Source organism: Kogia breviceps, chromosome 14 (assembly GCF_026419965.1).
Source record: "Kogia breviceps isolate mKogBre1 chromosome 14, mKogBre1 haplotype 1, whole genome shotgun sequence".
Taxonomy (NCBI): Eukaryota; Metazoa; Chordata; class Mammalia; order Artiodactyla; family Physeteridae; genus Kogia; species Kogia breviceps.
In genome coordinates this window covers 43,495,553-43,511,773 of record NC_081323.1, presented here as the reverse complement: position 1 = coordinate 43,511,773, position 16,221 = coordinate 43,495,553, and the positions used below count along the sequence as shown (strand labels likewise).

The 16,221-nt window shown below is 35.6% G+C and overlaps 1 protein-coding gene across 5 annotated transcripts in view; it reads right to left on the bottom strand.

Moving 5' to 3' along the window:
• Positions 1–16,221, bottom strand: part of GPCPD1 (glycerophosphocholine phosphodiesterase 1) — a 62,523-nt gene that overhangs the window by 39,295 nt on the left and 7,007 nt on the right. For all 5 annotated transcript variants that reach the window (XM_059037629.2, XM_067012542.1, XM_067012540.1 and 2 more), the window contains 4 exons: positions 14,094–14,190; positions 9,512–9,596; positions 3,671–3,746; positions 1,757–1,798 (listed from right to left, as the gene is read on the bottom strand). In XM_059037629.2, coding sequence (XP_058893612.1) covers positions 1,757–1,798; positions 3,671–3,746; positions 9,512–9,596; positions 14,094–14,190 — 300 coding nt within the window. The remainder of the gene's footprint in view (positions 1–1,756; positions 1,799–3,670; positions 3,747–9,511; positions 9,597–14,093; positions 14,191–16,221) is intronic.

Here is a 16,221-nt window from a genome sequence, read left to right as displayed (position 1 = left end):
CTCCATTTACATATTCTGCCATAGATAAATTGCATGATTGTGATAACACTATTAGCACTGTTTAACTTGAAGTTTCTTACTAACAAAGGTAATAACATTTTCATAAATACCAGGGAGCTGACAACTGTTTTGGACCTAAGTTCTTCATCAAGAGGACTTCAAAAAAAAAAAAAAAAAAAATCAAGAAACTTTTCTCCTTAGGTATGATTTCATAACTATCAAATTTCATACATGAAGAGACGCCACTGCATCTCTTAATTTTAAACTGTTTTCAGAAATGGACAGAGTTGGAGAAATGGCTTTCTATCCTGAAGGCCAACTAAAGCTGAATTTCGGAAGATGATGACAATAGCAACAGATGACGAAAGAAATGCCATGTTTATAACCATGCATAGTAACTAACATATAATAGAAGGATATAATGTCATCATTACAGTTGAAGAAATGAGAAAACAACTTCTCCATTAAAAAAGCTCTCCAAGGGCTTCCCTGGTGGCGCAGTCGTTGAGAGTCCGCCTGCCGATGCAGGGGACATGGGTTTGTGCCCTGGGCCGGGAAGATCCCACATGCCGCAGAGCGGCTGGGCGCATGAGCCATGGCCACTGAGCCTGCGCGTCCGGAGCCTGTGCTCCGCAACGGGAGAGGCCACAACAGTGACAGGCCCGCATACCACAGAACAAAAACAAAAACAAAAAGCTCTCCAAAACATGTAGCATACATTTTGTGTGGTCTCTAAAACACTAAATAAAACTATTCGAGTATGTTAGACTACCTTATGATGTGATATAAATAATCCCAAACAAATCAAGAAAAATAAGTTAAATTCCTGCCCCAATACTGCAAAAGCATGTACATTTCTAAAGTGGATAAACATATGTACTTAGTAAAATCACAACCAAAACATTCAGGCCCTATTCCTTCCTGTACTCAACAGGAATCCAAACTGGTTATGAGCAATTATCTCTGGTTCACAGTCAATGCAAGTACACATTCTGTCCACTCCCTTTACACCTTTTGATTCCTACAGTATAGTATCTGAAATGAAAATGTAGTTTAGCATGATAATGCTGATACACTGTGAGAATTCCAGTCACTGAAGAAAAAACTTGAATCCTTAGGATAAAGTATTTACTGATGCAGAAGTATATGAATGCATATTCCACTGTAAATTAATTGTTTAAATACTCAGCCATAATTACTAGAACATTGTGCTACTTAACCTTGATTTTACTATAAATGCACATACAAACACAAAATGCACAAACGTAGCTTATGAGTAACATTTCACTCTAAATGTTGAGAACAATTATCATTTTCAAACATAGTAGTGTTAAGTGATGATATAGTAACAGTTAAGTATAATACCTTTAAATTAATTATATTAATTCATATACCTAAAGTCACCAGCCAAATAAAAACTAAAAAACAAATAAAACTTTAAAGCATAGGAAGTATACTGGAGGGAATTCCCTGGCGGTCCAGCGGTTAGGACTCTGCGCTTCCACTGCAGGGGGTGTGGGTTCAATCCCCCTGGTTCGGGAACTAAGATCCCACAAGCCACGTGGCATGACCCAAAATAATAATAATTATACTGTAAACTATTATTTAACAGAATGCATTTGTTTTTTGGATCTAGTCTTCTAGTCTCTATTTTCAATATCATACTCTGTCATATTTCCCTGTGCTGTTTCTAATGAAATGTAAGGTAACATCTCAACCATGTGAATAAAAATTTTCAAAACTCAGTCTCACTTACTGTGGATTCCAAATTGTCCATCGTCAATAATAATTTCACTTTCTAAAATTGAAGGAAAATAGAAAATCTAGTTAAAATTTATGATGTATATACAGAATGAACAATTGAGAAATTACCTACCTTAAGGATTTTTTTAAAAATTAATTTAGAATTTAAAAGCAGCCCAAAGTGAATAAGCATATTTATTGTAGCCCTCAATAAAGAAATCCCTTTTAAGGAGGCTATCAAACAGTAATGGTCCTTATATTCATGGTGATTATTCACAATGTTGTAAGGAAGAGAAAGAAAATTCCTCAGAGAGGTGCTCTAGAGGCACTGGGACAAATGTTTATACCAACCAATATATGAGACTGACAAGTTGCTGGACAACAATATCTCCTCGTTGATTTTTCAAACCAAAGGTCTTGGCACAATTAAAATGCTTATTCTTACGTAGTGCATATTCTGAACTTACCTAAAATATAATGCTCCTCAAACCCCAACTATTCTCTATAGCCAGCTAAAAGCTTTTTAAACAGCATAAACTTACCTGTATATATATAGAGCTATGAGGAATTACCAAAAAGTAAGTGTTTGCACATTGCCTCCTAACAGAAATTTCAACTAAATGAGAAAAGCTGTTAAGCTCCACCCTCTGAGTAAAATACTAATTATCTTCCCTGCTATTTCCTTTCCCAGTGTACTTTAAACATAAATCTGAATTTGTTAAAATAAATGTGACAGTTCCCAATAAAGATTGTCTGGTATATTTCACGCAGCTCTTAAGTTCAGAAGTTATATTTTCCAAAAGTATAAAATACATTTATTAAAAAGACCAGAAACAAAATCATCCTACTTTCTCAAAATAAGAAAATATATATAACTACAAGATGCTTCAAAATGCAATTTTTAAAATATTCAATTCCTAATAATTCCCAACCTCAGTATGGCACTCTTTTAATTCTAAAGTACACTACATAAAAATTCTAAATATACTATAAAAAATGTATTACAAAAATGTATATACAAAAAGAAATTCCAATAAAGAGGATGGAATGAGATAGCTGTTTAAACGAGATGTGTCCTTGCTAAATATAGGGTAAAGCAGAATCTCTCACTACTATCTAATATAAGCTAGTAACTAAGAAGCCATTTATTCTTTAAATTCTAATTTTCTCTGGAAACTAAAATAGAGTTTTCAGCACTAAGTCAATTTATAGATGAAATCAAGTAGGTAATTTAATGTATGTGCAAAGAACTTCAAATTTTAATCTCAGTATGGAAAAGGAAATTCAAAAATACTTGTATGAAGAGAAATGCCATTTTTAGGCACAAGAAAACTAAATAACGTTTAAACAAACAAACAAACAAAAATTATCTGAATAGCAACTTTAACATGGCCAGCAGGGTATTGGGGGAAAATGTCTGCTACAACCAAGAAATCTGAATTCATTCATACAAGTTTATTCAAGTATTTACTAGTTTAAAAAACACACACAAATAGAATAACTTATTCTATTACTATGCAAAGTTAAAAATGTAAGAATCATTGTTTTGGATTAATTCTTTCCTCAAATGTTCTAAGTTCTCTGAGCAACTAATATCAAAGCCACAGATGGATGCTCAGTTAAAAAAATGCTATTTTATAAACTTTTGTAACTACTCCAAATGTAAATATATATTCCACAATAAACTCATCTAATTCAAGAAATTAAAAATAACTAGGCAAACATTTCTAATAAAGTTTATGAAGAAAGGCAATTAAGAACTGTTTAGTTTTGAAAGACCCATGATATGCTAAGTGAAACTTGTAGTACTGACAATGCATTGACCTTAAACTTTAAAATAAATATTTATTAAATCCCACTAAGCCATTGTGCAGCATATTAGTAACTTTATGCATATGCCTCAAACAGATGCAGTTAATGCCCATACCTAAAGGGGTTATTGATCGTGGTTGTAGATGAGTCTCCCACTTGTGAACTATGACTTGACATGGACCACCGATAGTCTGCAATTTAAAAGTTAAACGTCTGCAATAATTTCTTGTATCTTATTTTCTACCCATGATGCCATTAGATGTTTGTGGCCTAAGTCTTATACTAATTATGAAACCAAGAGATTCATCTTGTTAATATCAATATTATTTGCGAAAAATCAGGAATGTACCAGGTCAAAAAACATGATGAATGCTGGAAGAAAATGAGGGTGAGGCAGTAAACAAAAATAAGATGAACTGGCACATAAAACCATTTAAAACCCATTCTTAAATCTGCCTACAATACTCAGTTTTAATCTTTAACTGATATTCTGTCGTAAGTTAAAGTTAACAGCAAATATACTTTATGTTTGCTATGTTGGAAGTCAATGAAGTATTACTGGAAGATTGAAGTAACTCCTCAAGGGTTTAGAAAAAGCCTAAACTCTCTGATAAGAAATGCTGAGAATGAATACTTCAAGATCAATTATCACAAGTTACTCAAGGAACTAGAGGGCATAATAAAGTTCTTCATTACATATATTTAACTAGTAAGTAGGTAACAGGAAGAATATCAGATTCTCGTATCATAGTAACCAGTGTTTCTAAGGAGCACAGGAAGCCCTTTCCTTTAGGAAAGGACACATGCATGGGTAAATCTGAAGAACAAATTTGATTAAAGGGGAATGAACATCCAGTTTTACTCTTAATGCCTTAAAGTTTATAAATTCATACAGTGTGAAAAATTTTAATACTGTATTCTGTTATCAAATTCTCTTACTAAAAAAGAATATAAAGCTTTATGTATTATTGATAATGTCTACAGCAATTTAAAAGCAAGAATGAACTACCACAAGGATTCCCTTGTGTGTTCCTAAAGTACTGAAGTATATGAAGTGTTTCCTAATTTTCCTTGAAGTATTTAAAACAAAACAAAAAACCCTAAACTTGTTTAATTAAACTTATGTGCCAAAATACAATCCTTAAATACATATTTTAAAAGCAAAATTTCAAACTATATCCTTACAGGTATTTTTTTTTCTTCTTCTGAAGAAATTTAGTAAAATACAGATAAGCAAAAAGAAATAAAAACCACCCATTATCACACTACTTAGGGATAATCACTATCAATATTTTCACATATCTTTAAACCCTTGTCTAGGCATATATGTACTCAAGTCTGGAACATATAAGCTTCTCTCTTTATTATATCTGTAGATGGCATTAAATACTCTTCTATAACATTTTATAGGATTTCAATATTATTTTATTTAATAATAAATGTGCCAAATGATAACAAATAAGTATGTAACAAATTAGGCAAGAGATAATTCTGTCACTTAAAATAACCAGAGGTTAAAATCTTTTTTTAAAACTTGCAAACTTTTGAAGTTTGAAAACTAAAATTGCATTAGATATACATTCAATTCCTTAATCCCGGGATAATACAGGAACTCATTTTCTCTAGCTGAATACATCCTTGTTATAAGGGTTCACCTGTGAATTGATAATAAACTGTGTAGACGTTTTAAAAAATGTAAATGTGAAAGTGCTAATCTTTAAAATGGTGAATTACGCTAAAAAAACAAGAAACACCTGATCCTGCATCTGCTAGATGTTTTTTACTATAACTTTTTGCTGTCACTTTTTTGAATTTGTTTTCACACATCAAACTTTCTAACCCTCAAAAAATGCAAATGTATACATTAAAAATAGGAATGTTTCTTAGCAATAATGGGCAACCAGAAATAACTAATCTATTCCCTTCTTCCACCCCTCCCATGTCCCCTGCACTCCCCTCAAAAAAAAAAAATCCTCTTTGCTACAAAAGTGGTGTAGATGCATATTCTTATAAAAGTTACTAATCAAATGTGACTTGAAAGGGTGCCATGAACATAATAGTAAATATCAGCAGGGATTAAAAGTGGGTAGAAGAAAGGAGAGGCTTTGTTTTAGTTTTAACTTTTTGTTTTAATCTAGGTATCAGGGAATTTCACAAAAAGTGTTGATTATAGTATCTATACTTAATCATGTATGAATAGCCCTGTGGATTAAACACTTGAGAGGGAACATATTTTAGTAGTAATTTTTAAAACTCCACCCCTGTTTACAAACCCACTAATCATAGCATAAAGCAAACTAGGCTTGAACAGAATGGAGTCTTGAATAGCAATCCAAAGGGCCAATTCAACAGACGGCTTATAATTGTGTCTACTGGTGTTCACACTACAAATTCATGGTTGGTACATAAAATGTTATAATATTGACAAATGAACCAAGTTTTAAAACACACTGAATTTCCAAAACTGTTATGACTACTTTATTAAACTTTAGTAGGTAATCTTAAATTTTATCTTACTGATGTTCTTTAAAACAAAAAAACCCTTAACATCTGAGCATTGGGAAATTAAAGATCTTAGTAACGATTCCAAAACATGCAATCCTTTTTAATATGCTAAATGCAGTAAGTCATTCTTCAAGATCTTAGGAAAAAAACAAGAGTTCCATTCTGTAAAAGACTGCCACAATTTTAAGCACTTTGGAGACAAGCAGAAAATGGTTCTTTGGAGACAAAAGTAACAATATCAGTCCAAGACAGTACTCCACTAACCGGACTGGTAGAGTTATTTCACATTTTAGCATGTATTAAATCAGATGATTGCTGGAATTTTTCTCAAACATGCATGTTAACAAAAATACAAAAAAACCTGTTTCCACAAAAAAGTCATAATGACTGCTTTCTTAAACAGTTATTGATTGACATCACTCAGCTATATCAAGCACTAAGAAAAAGAAACAAGATTATGTAAGAGGTAGACTGGGTTTTTGTTTTTAACAGACCACCAAGCAAAACTATCACTATCATGGAATATCACTGATTTCAAATATCATAAAAACTGTTAAGCGTAAACTGTAAAAATTTCACTGTTTCCTTTCTACGATTTTGAAAAAAATGCCCATGTGAAAGGGGCTCTGAATTTTTAATCTATGTCAGAGGCCAGAACCAGTTAGTTAAAAATCACTATTTTTAACAAGATCAGGAAGAAAAACGGTCACTTAGGAGTGAGTAAAGCAAAGAAGGCTAGGCCGACATACATCTCTGAGATGGTTCAAATTCACAATTAACAGCTGAGGGTATTTAGCATCCAGAAGAATTTTATTAAGAAACCATTGTACAAAATGACAACCTGGGCTATTATGAAAATAAACAATTGTCTGCCTACCAGATGATTGATTCTTTTGTTAAAGGATTTAAATAAAAATCAAGGGACATTAAGAACAAGGTAAAAGAATTTGTAATGAATCTAATTATGAGTGAATGTTAATACCTGTAAAAATTAAAAGCAGATGTTACTGAAAAATAAAGAGCTATTTCACTGAAATGAATGAAAAATTTGAAAGACAATATAATTAAAAAGTGGCTAACATCTCAGTATGAGACAACAATCCCTAATTCCAGCCACAAATAAAAAGGGGTGAACATGGATTAAAAATGTTTAAATTACACATTAATTCAAAAATTATCTTTGGTGAAGATGTGAAATTAATGGGTTATCTGCAGACTCACAGCAATGTTTCCATTCCAGGAATATCTACTACCTTTGTTTGCTATGTCTAAATAAGATAATATTTGTCACCTGTAAAAAATTATTTTAGAATTTAATATATTAACACCTTATTCTAATTCTACAAAGTTAAGAACATAGAGCTGTGAGAAATTAAGAGAAAAAGGACTTCAAGACTCTAACTTCTAAACTAAAAGGAATATGCCAGAAAGAGCAAATTATGGAAGAGAAACTATGAATGGTAAAATTTTATTTATAGAAAAATTTTAGCAATGGAAGGGATGTAAGAAATCTATAGTTCAAACCCTTCATTTTATAGATGAGGAAGCTGAATTCTGAAGGTCAAGTGACAAAATCACAAGATTTTTAGCTTAAGTTCTACAACCGCTTGGATAACCTAAAACTTTTGACCCAGTAAAATTACCCTTATTACCCATTTCAGTTTTTCAATGCTTTCATAATCATTTTGCTTTCCAATCATTCTTTATATTCATAAAATATATACTCCAATAATTTACATCATTTCACGATTTAAGATTCCTTGCACATTAGTTCCATCATTTGACAATGCACAATTGAGGCAAAGTTTCTAATGACTTCTATTAAAAATTATGATTCATTTAAAAAGCGCCACCAACTTTAAAAAGAAAAGAAGTGTCACTTTAAGCTGGCGTGTGGGAAAAAAAAACCTCTAGCCATATGCATGGGATTTTATGTGGCTATTTACTCTATTCCATGAAAAACATACTTACCATGGCAGCCCCTGCATCACACGGTACATGTGTACACGATACAGAGCACCTACTTAAAGAAACACACTCACCAACACATACTGTAAACTTTTGCAAGTATTACAAGGGGGAAAACTTGTTTCTTACTGTAAGCAGACTTTGTGCCAATTTTTTGGAAAAGGCATTTTGGATGGATTTTGGTTACATTTTCAATGAAAAGAGAAAATACTGTAGGTTGGCTTAATTTGACCTGTGTTGACAATAGTCTTACTTTAGGAAACTACACCCAAAGGACTCATTATGATTGTTCTTGTCCAAATGCCCCCTCAAGTAAAATTTAGTTAATTTCACATACCAGGATCCTCAAATATGCTTTCAAAGTCATGAGTGCTATGATCTATGTACCTATGCACAAATGTTCACTTTATACTAAAGAACTTTGCCACAATGCACAACCCCTATGCCAAATAAATGATCTTTTCCTTAGTCATTAAAGTGAGACTATTGTCAAGATAAGCCAACATAACGATCAACTATAATGTAATTTAATTTTAATTACTGAGTATATTCACAATATATTCTTGGAATAAGAAACGTAATAGGTGCAAAAGACAGCTGAAGTGGGTTTGTCAGTTTTTCTCTTTTTTATAATGGTGGCTAAGAGACTGAGGTAACAGTGGCTGCTTGCATTTTTTTTTTTTACATGTAACAAGTATTCAAGGACCCCAAACAGAAATAAATTTTTAAAAAGATCTAATCCATGTTTGCTTCCTAGACTCCTGCCTAAGCCCTGTTCACATGCAGCCCAAAGTGTGCTCAAAGGTAAACTGAAGGAAAAGAATCCTTTCAGCAAATAAGTATCTTTAAAATAAAGAATCAACTTTCTTTTCTAAATATGAAAACGTTCCCAAAATAATAAATAAATCATTGTGAGCAAGCAGATTTAGATCTAACTGATATTCCAAAGGCCTTCAGGAAAGATCCTGGTCTATCAACACTATCACTGAAAAAAACTAAAAGGAATGACTTCAGTTTTGATAGGAGTTAATGCAGCCAACTAAGAGATGGCTGCGTTGAAATAATTTTTTCAAAGTTACTCACTTAAAGCTGGCTATATACACCTCTAAATATCTCTTTACCACAGACGAATTAAAAAAATGAAACAAAAAGAAAAACCCTTACTACTGGTTACTAACTAGTTTACAAAAGTTATAGAAAATGCACACCTATCAAGAACACTTATCATTAAAACCAATTTCATGATAAGGATATTGCAGAACATACTTACTATTAGTCTTTTAAAACTTCCATTGCACACACTATTTGCCTCTGAAGAGGCTACTTCCTTTCTTTTTGGTACTAAAATATTATTAACCTAGAGTTCTTTTTTCCTTATTTGATCTAAACAAACTCATTTTACTTTTAATGTTTCCAAACTTAAGTTAGTTGCTTTTGAAAGAAGTTTTCTAAAGAAACTGGAAACTAGATAAAGAAAACATACCTTTGGTTCTAAAAAGCACCCTCTGAAGTAGCGGTACTGAACTGATACTCCTCTACTAAGTACAATGGTTGCTTTCCATGACATGCTGTGAGAAAAAAGAATTAAAGTAGCAGCATCAGTATCAAAGTAAAATGCATAAAGTCTTCATTAATTCATAAAACCCCTGAAGTAAGGTCTGTGATCAATACCATTTATTTATTCCTACACAAAATTTTACTTCAGGCCTAATCTGAACCAGGTACTGGGAACACAGGGATGAATAAGGCAGAAAGAGCTCCATCTTCAAGGAGATTGCTTGCTTATGTGGATAGACAAATATATAAGCAAACAGCATACACAGGAAGGGCTAGCTGACCTTTCTGAGGTGACAAGAAGTTTTGAAGGGAGACCTCAACAAGAAAGAACTGTCTGAGCTGAGACCTAAATGATGAGCCATACAAAGGACCAGGAGAAGTAGTATTCCAAACAGAAAAGGCAAGCAGTGCAGACCTCTGAATCTCCTCTCACCTTCCACTTAGCTAGGGATGTTACATGGCTGCTAAGAGGCTTTGAGGCCAAGGCCACAAACTTAAATGCCTGTTCCCAACTGTCCCTTATTCTGTCCTGCCCAGCCTCTGGCTATTTCCCTAGCCAAGCAATCAGTGTCTGTACCTTACTTGTACTTGTATCTTACTCAACGTCTTCCTCTGAACTATGTCATTCTACATATTCTAATGCTAATTCTAAAGCTTAGACTCAACAGTGAAAGAATTCACTACAATTCATGATTATAACTGATTTTTAGTTTCAAATCATAGGCCAATAGTATTCAAAGTGTGGTCCCAGGACCATCAGTATCAACTGGGAGCTTGTTAGAAATGCAGAATCTCAGGCCAGGGCTTCCCTGGTTGCACAGGGGTTAAGAATCCGCCTACCAATGCAGGGGACATGGGTTCAAGCCCTGGTCCGGAAAGATCCCACATGCCGCGAAACAACTAAGTCCATGTGTCACAACTACTGGGCCTGCATGCCACAACTACTGAAGCTCACGTGCCTAGAGCCCATGCTCCACAACAAGAGAAGCCACTGCAATAAGAAGCCTGCGCACCGCGACGAAGAGTGGCTCCCGCTCGACGCAACTAAAGAAAGCCTGCATGCAGCAACGAAAACCTAATACAGCCAAAAAAAAAAAAAAAAAAAACTCAGGCCACATCTAGACCTAGTGAATTAGAAATTCTGGGGGAGGGCCTAAGCACTCTGTAATTTAACAAGCATCCAGGTGACTCTGATGATGAACACAAGTTTGAGAGCCCATGTCATAGACCATTACCCAAACATTAATTCAGCATGAATAGTTCAGTGACTAAACGGCAGCTCCAAATATTCTTCCATGATACCAGATGGCTAGCACTGCTCCCCACCTGGCTCTGCCAAGACAGACTTAGGGCGTTATCCTCACTCTGACTCAATTCTGGTTTCTAACAAAATATCCACAACCAGCTGTCACCCCTGGTCCTAGCTTCAACAATCAGATTAACCTGGTAATAATAAAATACATATGCCCTGGGTCCACCCTGGGAAACTCTGGTTTCATAGGTCTGGGGTGGAGCTTGGTCTCGTGGAGTTTGATAAACTGGACATATGTGATTGGTTGAGAAACACTGCTGCACAACAAGAACAGCCTAAATGCTCAGAATATGTGCCCTGATAAGCCTCAGAATCCTTTTCAACACAGTGCTCCAGGCAGATTCTACCAATTCTGAGATGAAATTTATTTCCCATCTCTGCTACCCGCCCCCCAAAAAGGGCAAATTTCCAGTATTATTTCACCCATAAAACCAGCCAGAATATGTGAAACTAGCCCCAGATGTGCACAGTAGAATTAGTGGGAAGCTTTAAAAATGTGCTGGGGCCCCTCTCTCGTGCACTATTTATCAATCTTATAGGAGCAGGGTCTTAGGCATTTTTTTAAAAGCCCCCTTTTAAATTGCTTTAAACCAGTTAAAGTGCTTTTAAAATCATTTTTTAAAGTGATTCCAATGTGCTCCCTGGTTAAGAACCACCAAATGAAAAGATCAGATGGTGAGAGCAATAAAATGAGTCTTTTTACTTTACTTCCCTAAGCAAATATAGCAAAGTTATAAATGAACCAGAGGGACTTCCCTGGTGGAACAGTGGTTAAGAATCCACCTGCCAATGCAGGGGACACGGGTTCAATCCCTGGTCCGGGAAGATCCCATGCGCCGCGGAGCAACTAAGCCTGTGCGCCACAATTACTGAGCCTGCGCTCTAGAGCCCACGAGCCACAACTGCTGAGCCCACGGGCCTAGAGCCCACGCTCCACAATGAGAAGCCACCACACTGCAACAAAGAGTAGCCCCGGCTCAGCGCAACTAGAGAGAAAGCCCGAGTGCAGCAACAAAGACCCAAAGCAGCCATGAATGAATGAATGAATAAATAAATAAATAAAATTACTTTTTAAAAAATGTACCAGAACTGTTCAGTGATGTCAAGAATGAACGTAACCTGATGAAACTCAAGAAAAACCAGGAAAGAGGGGCAGTGAGAAGGTTTAGTGCACCTGTCTGATTTTGAATTGCCCTCATATCCTCCCCACAAAAATACCATAAACTCTCCAAGGAGGGCAAATAAAATCATAAGTGACCCATATTTTCTGCATTATTAGGAAATAACACCACAACCTTCAAACTGTTTGTAAGAACAAATTTCCAACAGAGCTCTTGTTACCACAAACCTGTAGGTACAGAAAGACTTAAGAGACTCTGAAAAGGAGGAACAGAGAACTTCAATGCAGAGTACACTGAAATCCCAAAGAAACCCAGTTCTAAAACATGAGACTGGGGAATTCCCTGGTGGTCCAGTGGTTAGGACTCTGAGCTTCCACTGCAGGGGGAAGGGTTCAGTCCCTGGTCCGGGAACTAAGATCCAGCACGCTGCCAAAAACAAACCAACCAACAACCCCCATGAGACTGTTATTTACAGGCAAACAGATTCATTTACCTTTTGTATCAACTACTTATATCAACTGTGTCATCTACTTCCTTTCTCTTTGTGAAGCACTGTTTATCTGCCATATATGAATCAATTATACTTCATTGTACAGTGATGTCAAAATGGCTGCTTCCTTAAAATTAAGAAGTTAACTGTTCTCATTCTGTTCACATCACTTTGACCAGGTTGGCTAGAATGGACTTAAGACAGGTAACAGGGCAGCTCAAGAGCTCAGAGCAGAGGTAAACAAGTTTAGAAAGACATGAGGTTTCACTTCAGATGGGAGTGACTAATCCACAAATCAAGGAAAAAAATAGCCACTAGAAGAGAATAAACATCTCGTTTTTCTGTGATCCCAATACCATTTGTCAACTGAACTTAACTTATAAAAACAGAAGAGAACTGGCTGAGAAGATGTGTCACACTAATGACAAATAGAGAAATGGGTGTTCTATGTATGTTTTTTGTTTTCTTTTCCGGAGCTTACATTATGGTATTGTTTTACTTTCCTTGTTATTTCCCTCTGCTTTGCCATCAGCGCTCCTCAAACTGTCTGCTGTGAAGGACCAGTTTCTGTTTACTTGTGTTACCCTACTTGTCCCGTGACCAATACTTCTGGGCTATAATGTACCCTGTTCTATGAGATAAGTCCATGACATGCATGGGTATCCCAGCAATGTCAAACTGCCATAAATATTTCTAAATGCTTGCTCTCAATTTTTGTATTTCTCATATCGTGCACTGATAAAAAAATGTTTTTTGTCTAGCACTGAGTCCACAGGCCACATTTTTAGTAGCACTGCTTAACAATCATCTAATCTGATGTTTCTCCCTGGGGGCACTGCATGTATTTGTATACTATTTAGAATCTCCTCATCTTTCCTTTACCCCCACGCATACATCTTGACAATCCATAAAATTTCAAAATATCCACACAGAGAATGACCACCTTTGTTGACAACACTGATTCTATCCTAACCCCTTTACCATGCAAATAAAGGAACCAAGGCTTAGAGATATGAGATCTGCCCAAGATCATAGCTAACTGTGGAACTGAAACTGGCACCCGGATCCTCTTTTCCCCACTCCAATGCACCAACACACCCATGCTAAGTTTAGTGCTGTATTTAATGTCAGTAGTAAACTAATTTCATTACATTAGCTAAAATTTCTAAGGACGTGTTCCACTCTCTGCTACTTTTAAAAGAATATATGTCTCAAAAAAATTATTTCATAGGCTAAAGCAAAAATTAGATCTTTTATCAAGAATAGTACTGAGAAGGCAAAAAATGCCTTAAAAAGGTTTTTAAAATAAGAAATAACAATATAAGCCTGTTTAGGAATATGGTATTAAGCATCAAAAGAACCAGCCAATAGCCAAGAGTTGAAAATGACTTTTTGCGAGGTGGAAATTGAGAAACAGAGGAACTTGTGTTTTCATAGCAAAATTTGTAAAATGATTTCACTCTTTATACATATGTGATAAGTTTGATAAAAATTAAAAGAAAAATATACCAAGGTATCTTAGAAACCCCCAAGTTTATAATCTGAATGTCACAATTATTCAGTATTATGACATGCCCATGCTTACCTTTCACCTGTCTCATTCTCTGGAAGAAGAGACACAGCATTTTGAGGATTCCAGTTTCCCAAAGCATCAGAGCTTCCACATATTGCAAAAACCTCTCCTAAAGAAACATAACGAGTTATAGTGGGTTAAATAGGAACACCTCATTTTAGTTTTAGGAAACTGCACTAATTTAACGGGATGCAGAGTCCCTTTCAGTGGAGATGGAAGAGCTTCAGTGGAGAAATGGGTTTGGACCCAGGTGCCACTCACACTAGCACCTACGTTATTAACCTGACCCACCTCTACAGAACCAAAGGCAGAAAAAAGGAAGGATATATAGTGACAGACTTTTCTTCATTTTTCAACTACTTACTGAGCCAATAATGAGCACCAAGAAGACAAGGTAATCAAACGGCAGTCCCTGCCTTCAAGGCAGCTTCCAATTTAAAGGAGTACAGAGTAAGTACAGAGTAAGTATCCTACAGAACCAGTACCTGATATTTTCCAGGAACTCAAACAGCACCTACCAAGAAGCTAAAGATCAAGAAAATTATCAATGGGACATTAGCAATGTAACAACAACAACCAAAGAAAAAAAAGTCCCCAGAACAGACTAGTGAAAAACTAGCCAAAAATCTCGTATTCCTTACTAAAATAAAGACTATCACACTTCATCTGAACACTTGTCATCAACACACAAACCAACATACAGCTATCACCTATATTGGCTAAATTCCATATATTTGGCAAAAGTCTACAACATCTTGAATATAAGTGTGCAGATATCTTTAACTTATATATCAACACATTCTGAATTACTATAATTAAAATCCATAAAGAAAAAAACAAGGAACTGAGCCCAAATGAACAAACTTCAGGACAAACTCCTCCACACTCTGAGAGTAGCTAGGTTTCCAAGCGCTGGGCACTACTATAGTAAGACTAGAATTCTAATTGGCTTTAGCCACCTGCATGGCATTTTATATGCTCGGACTGCCTAAAACTTAACTAAAATCCCAAATGTGGTAGTCATTCAGGAGTTTTCATGGTTCTAAACACATGTCTGTAAAAGCATATGGTAGTTATGTATAAAGATTTCATGTTAAAATATTCACCAATCCTTTAAAGTAATCAGATTTTTTTTTTGCAATTAACTTAGGTTATCACTACCTCTTTGGATTAAAAAAAAAAGATAAACACTATTGCTAAATACAAGGCACAAATATTTATTCTCAAGATCATATATGTTGCTCTGCATATGTACAGCATATGCAGTGGCTCCTAGCTCAAAGTACAGATTACCATCAAATCACTGATTCAGGCCAGTTACACTTTCTTTGTAAAGGAGAGTCTCATTAACCTTTCTCATGGAGTCAGTTATTTCTAATCCCCATACAAAATAGCAGCTACTCTCCACTCTGGAAAGAACATGTATCCCACATGGAAAAAGTGAAGCTTGGACAATCTGTGGTTACTTTCCTTCTATATAAGTGCTCCTGCATTTAATTCTCTCCTGCAATGTTACTCTGTCTTTCTGCTGATTGCCTTTGAATATGGCTTCTATGAGAAAAAAAGGGAAACTTTTTACCAGAAAAGACCTCTTTCTTTAATTGGATTTCATTTATAGAAGATTATAAAGACCTGAATGCTAACTAAAGGAATCTGCAAACAGCACCCCCACATATTCTTTTTACTTGTTTCCTCTTACTTCACTTCTCTCTGCAGTGTCTCCACTTTCAGCAGAGAACACTTCCTCCTGGCTTTGGGGAGGAAATCAAGGTGACATGAGATCTGGGGGGGAGGTGAGAATCCACCCCAATATCCCCTCCCTGTCCCTCTACCACCTTTCCTTCCCACCTACAGATTCACATCTGCCACTAGTCCTTGAGAAGGGGTTCCACCTTGTCAAGCTGACCCTTCTGTGGTCACCACATTTGCCTGATGTGGCCAGCTCCTTCTAACTTAAACTGCCTATGCACAAAAGTATGATATAGGTCTGCAGTCTTCTCTCCACAGAAGAGGTTACACACAGGATGAGAGGTGAGTAGTAGACACAAAGGAGCAACCCCATCAACTGACTAGCAAACTTCCATCTGCAGAATCTTGCCCAGAGGTGGAGCTGTACAAAATCATCTTGGCTAAGAATCTG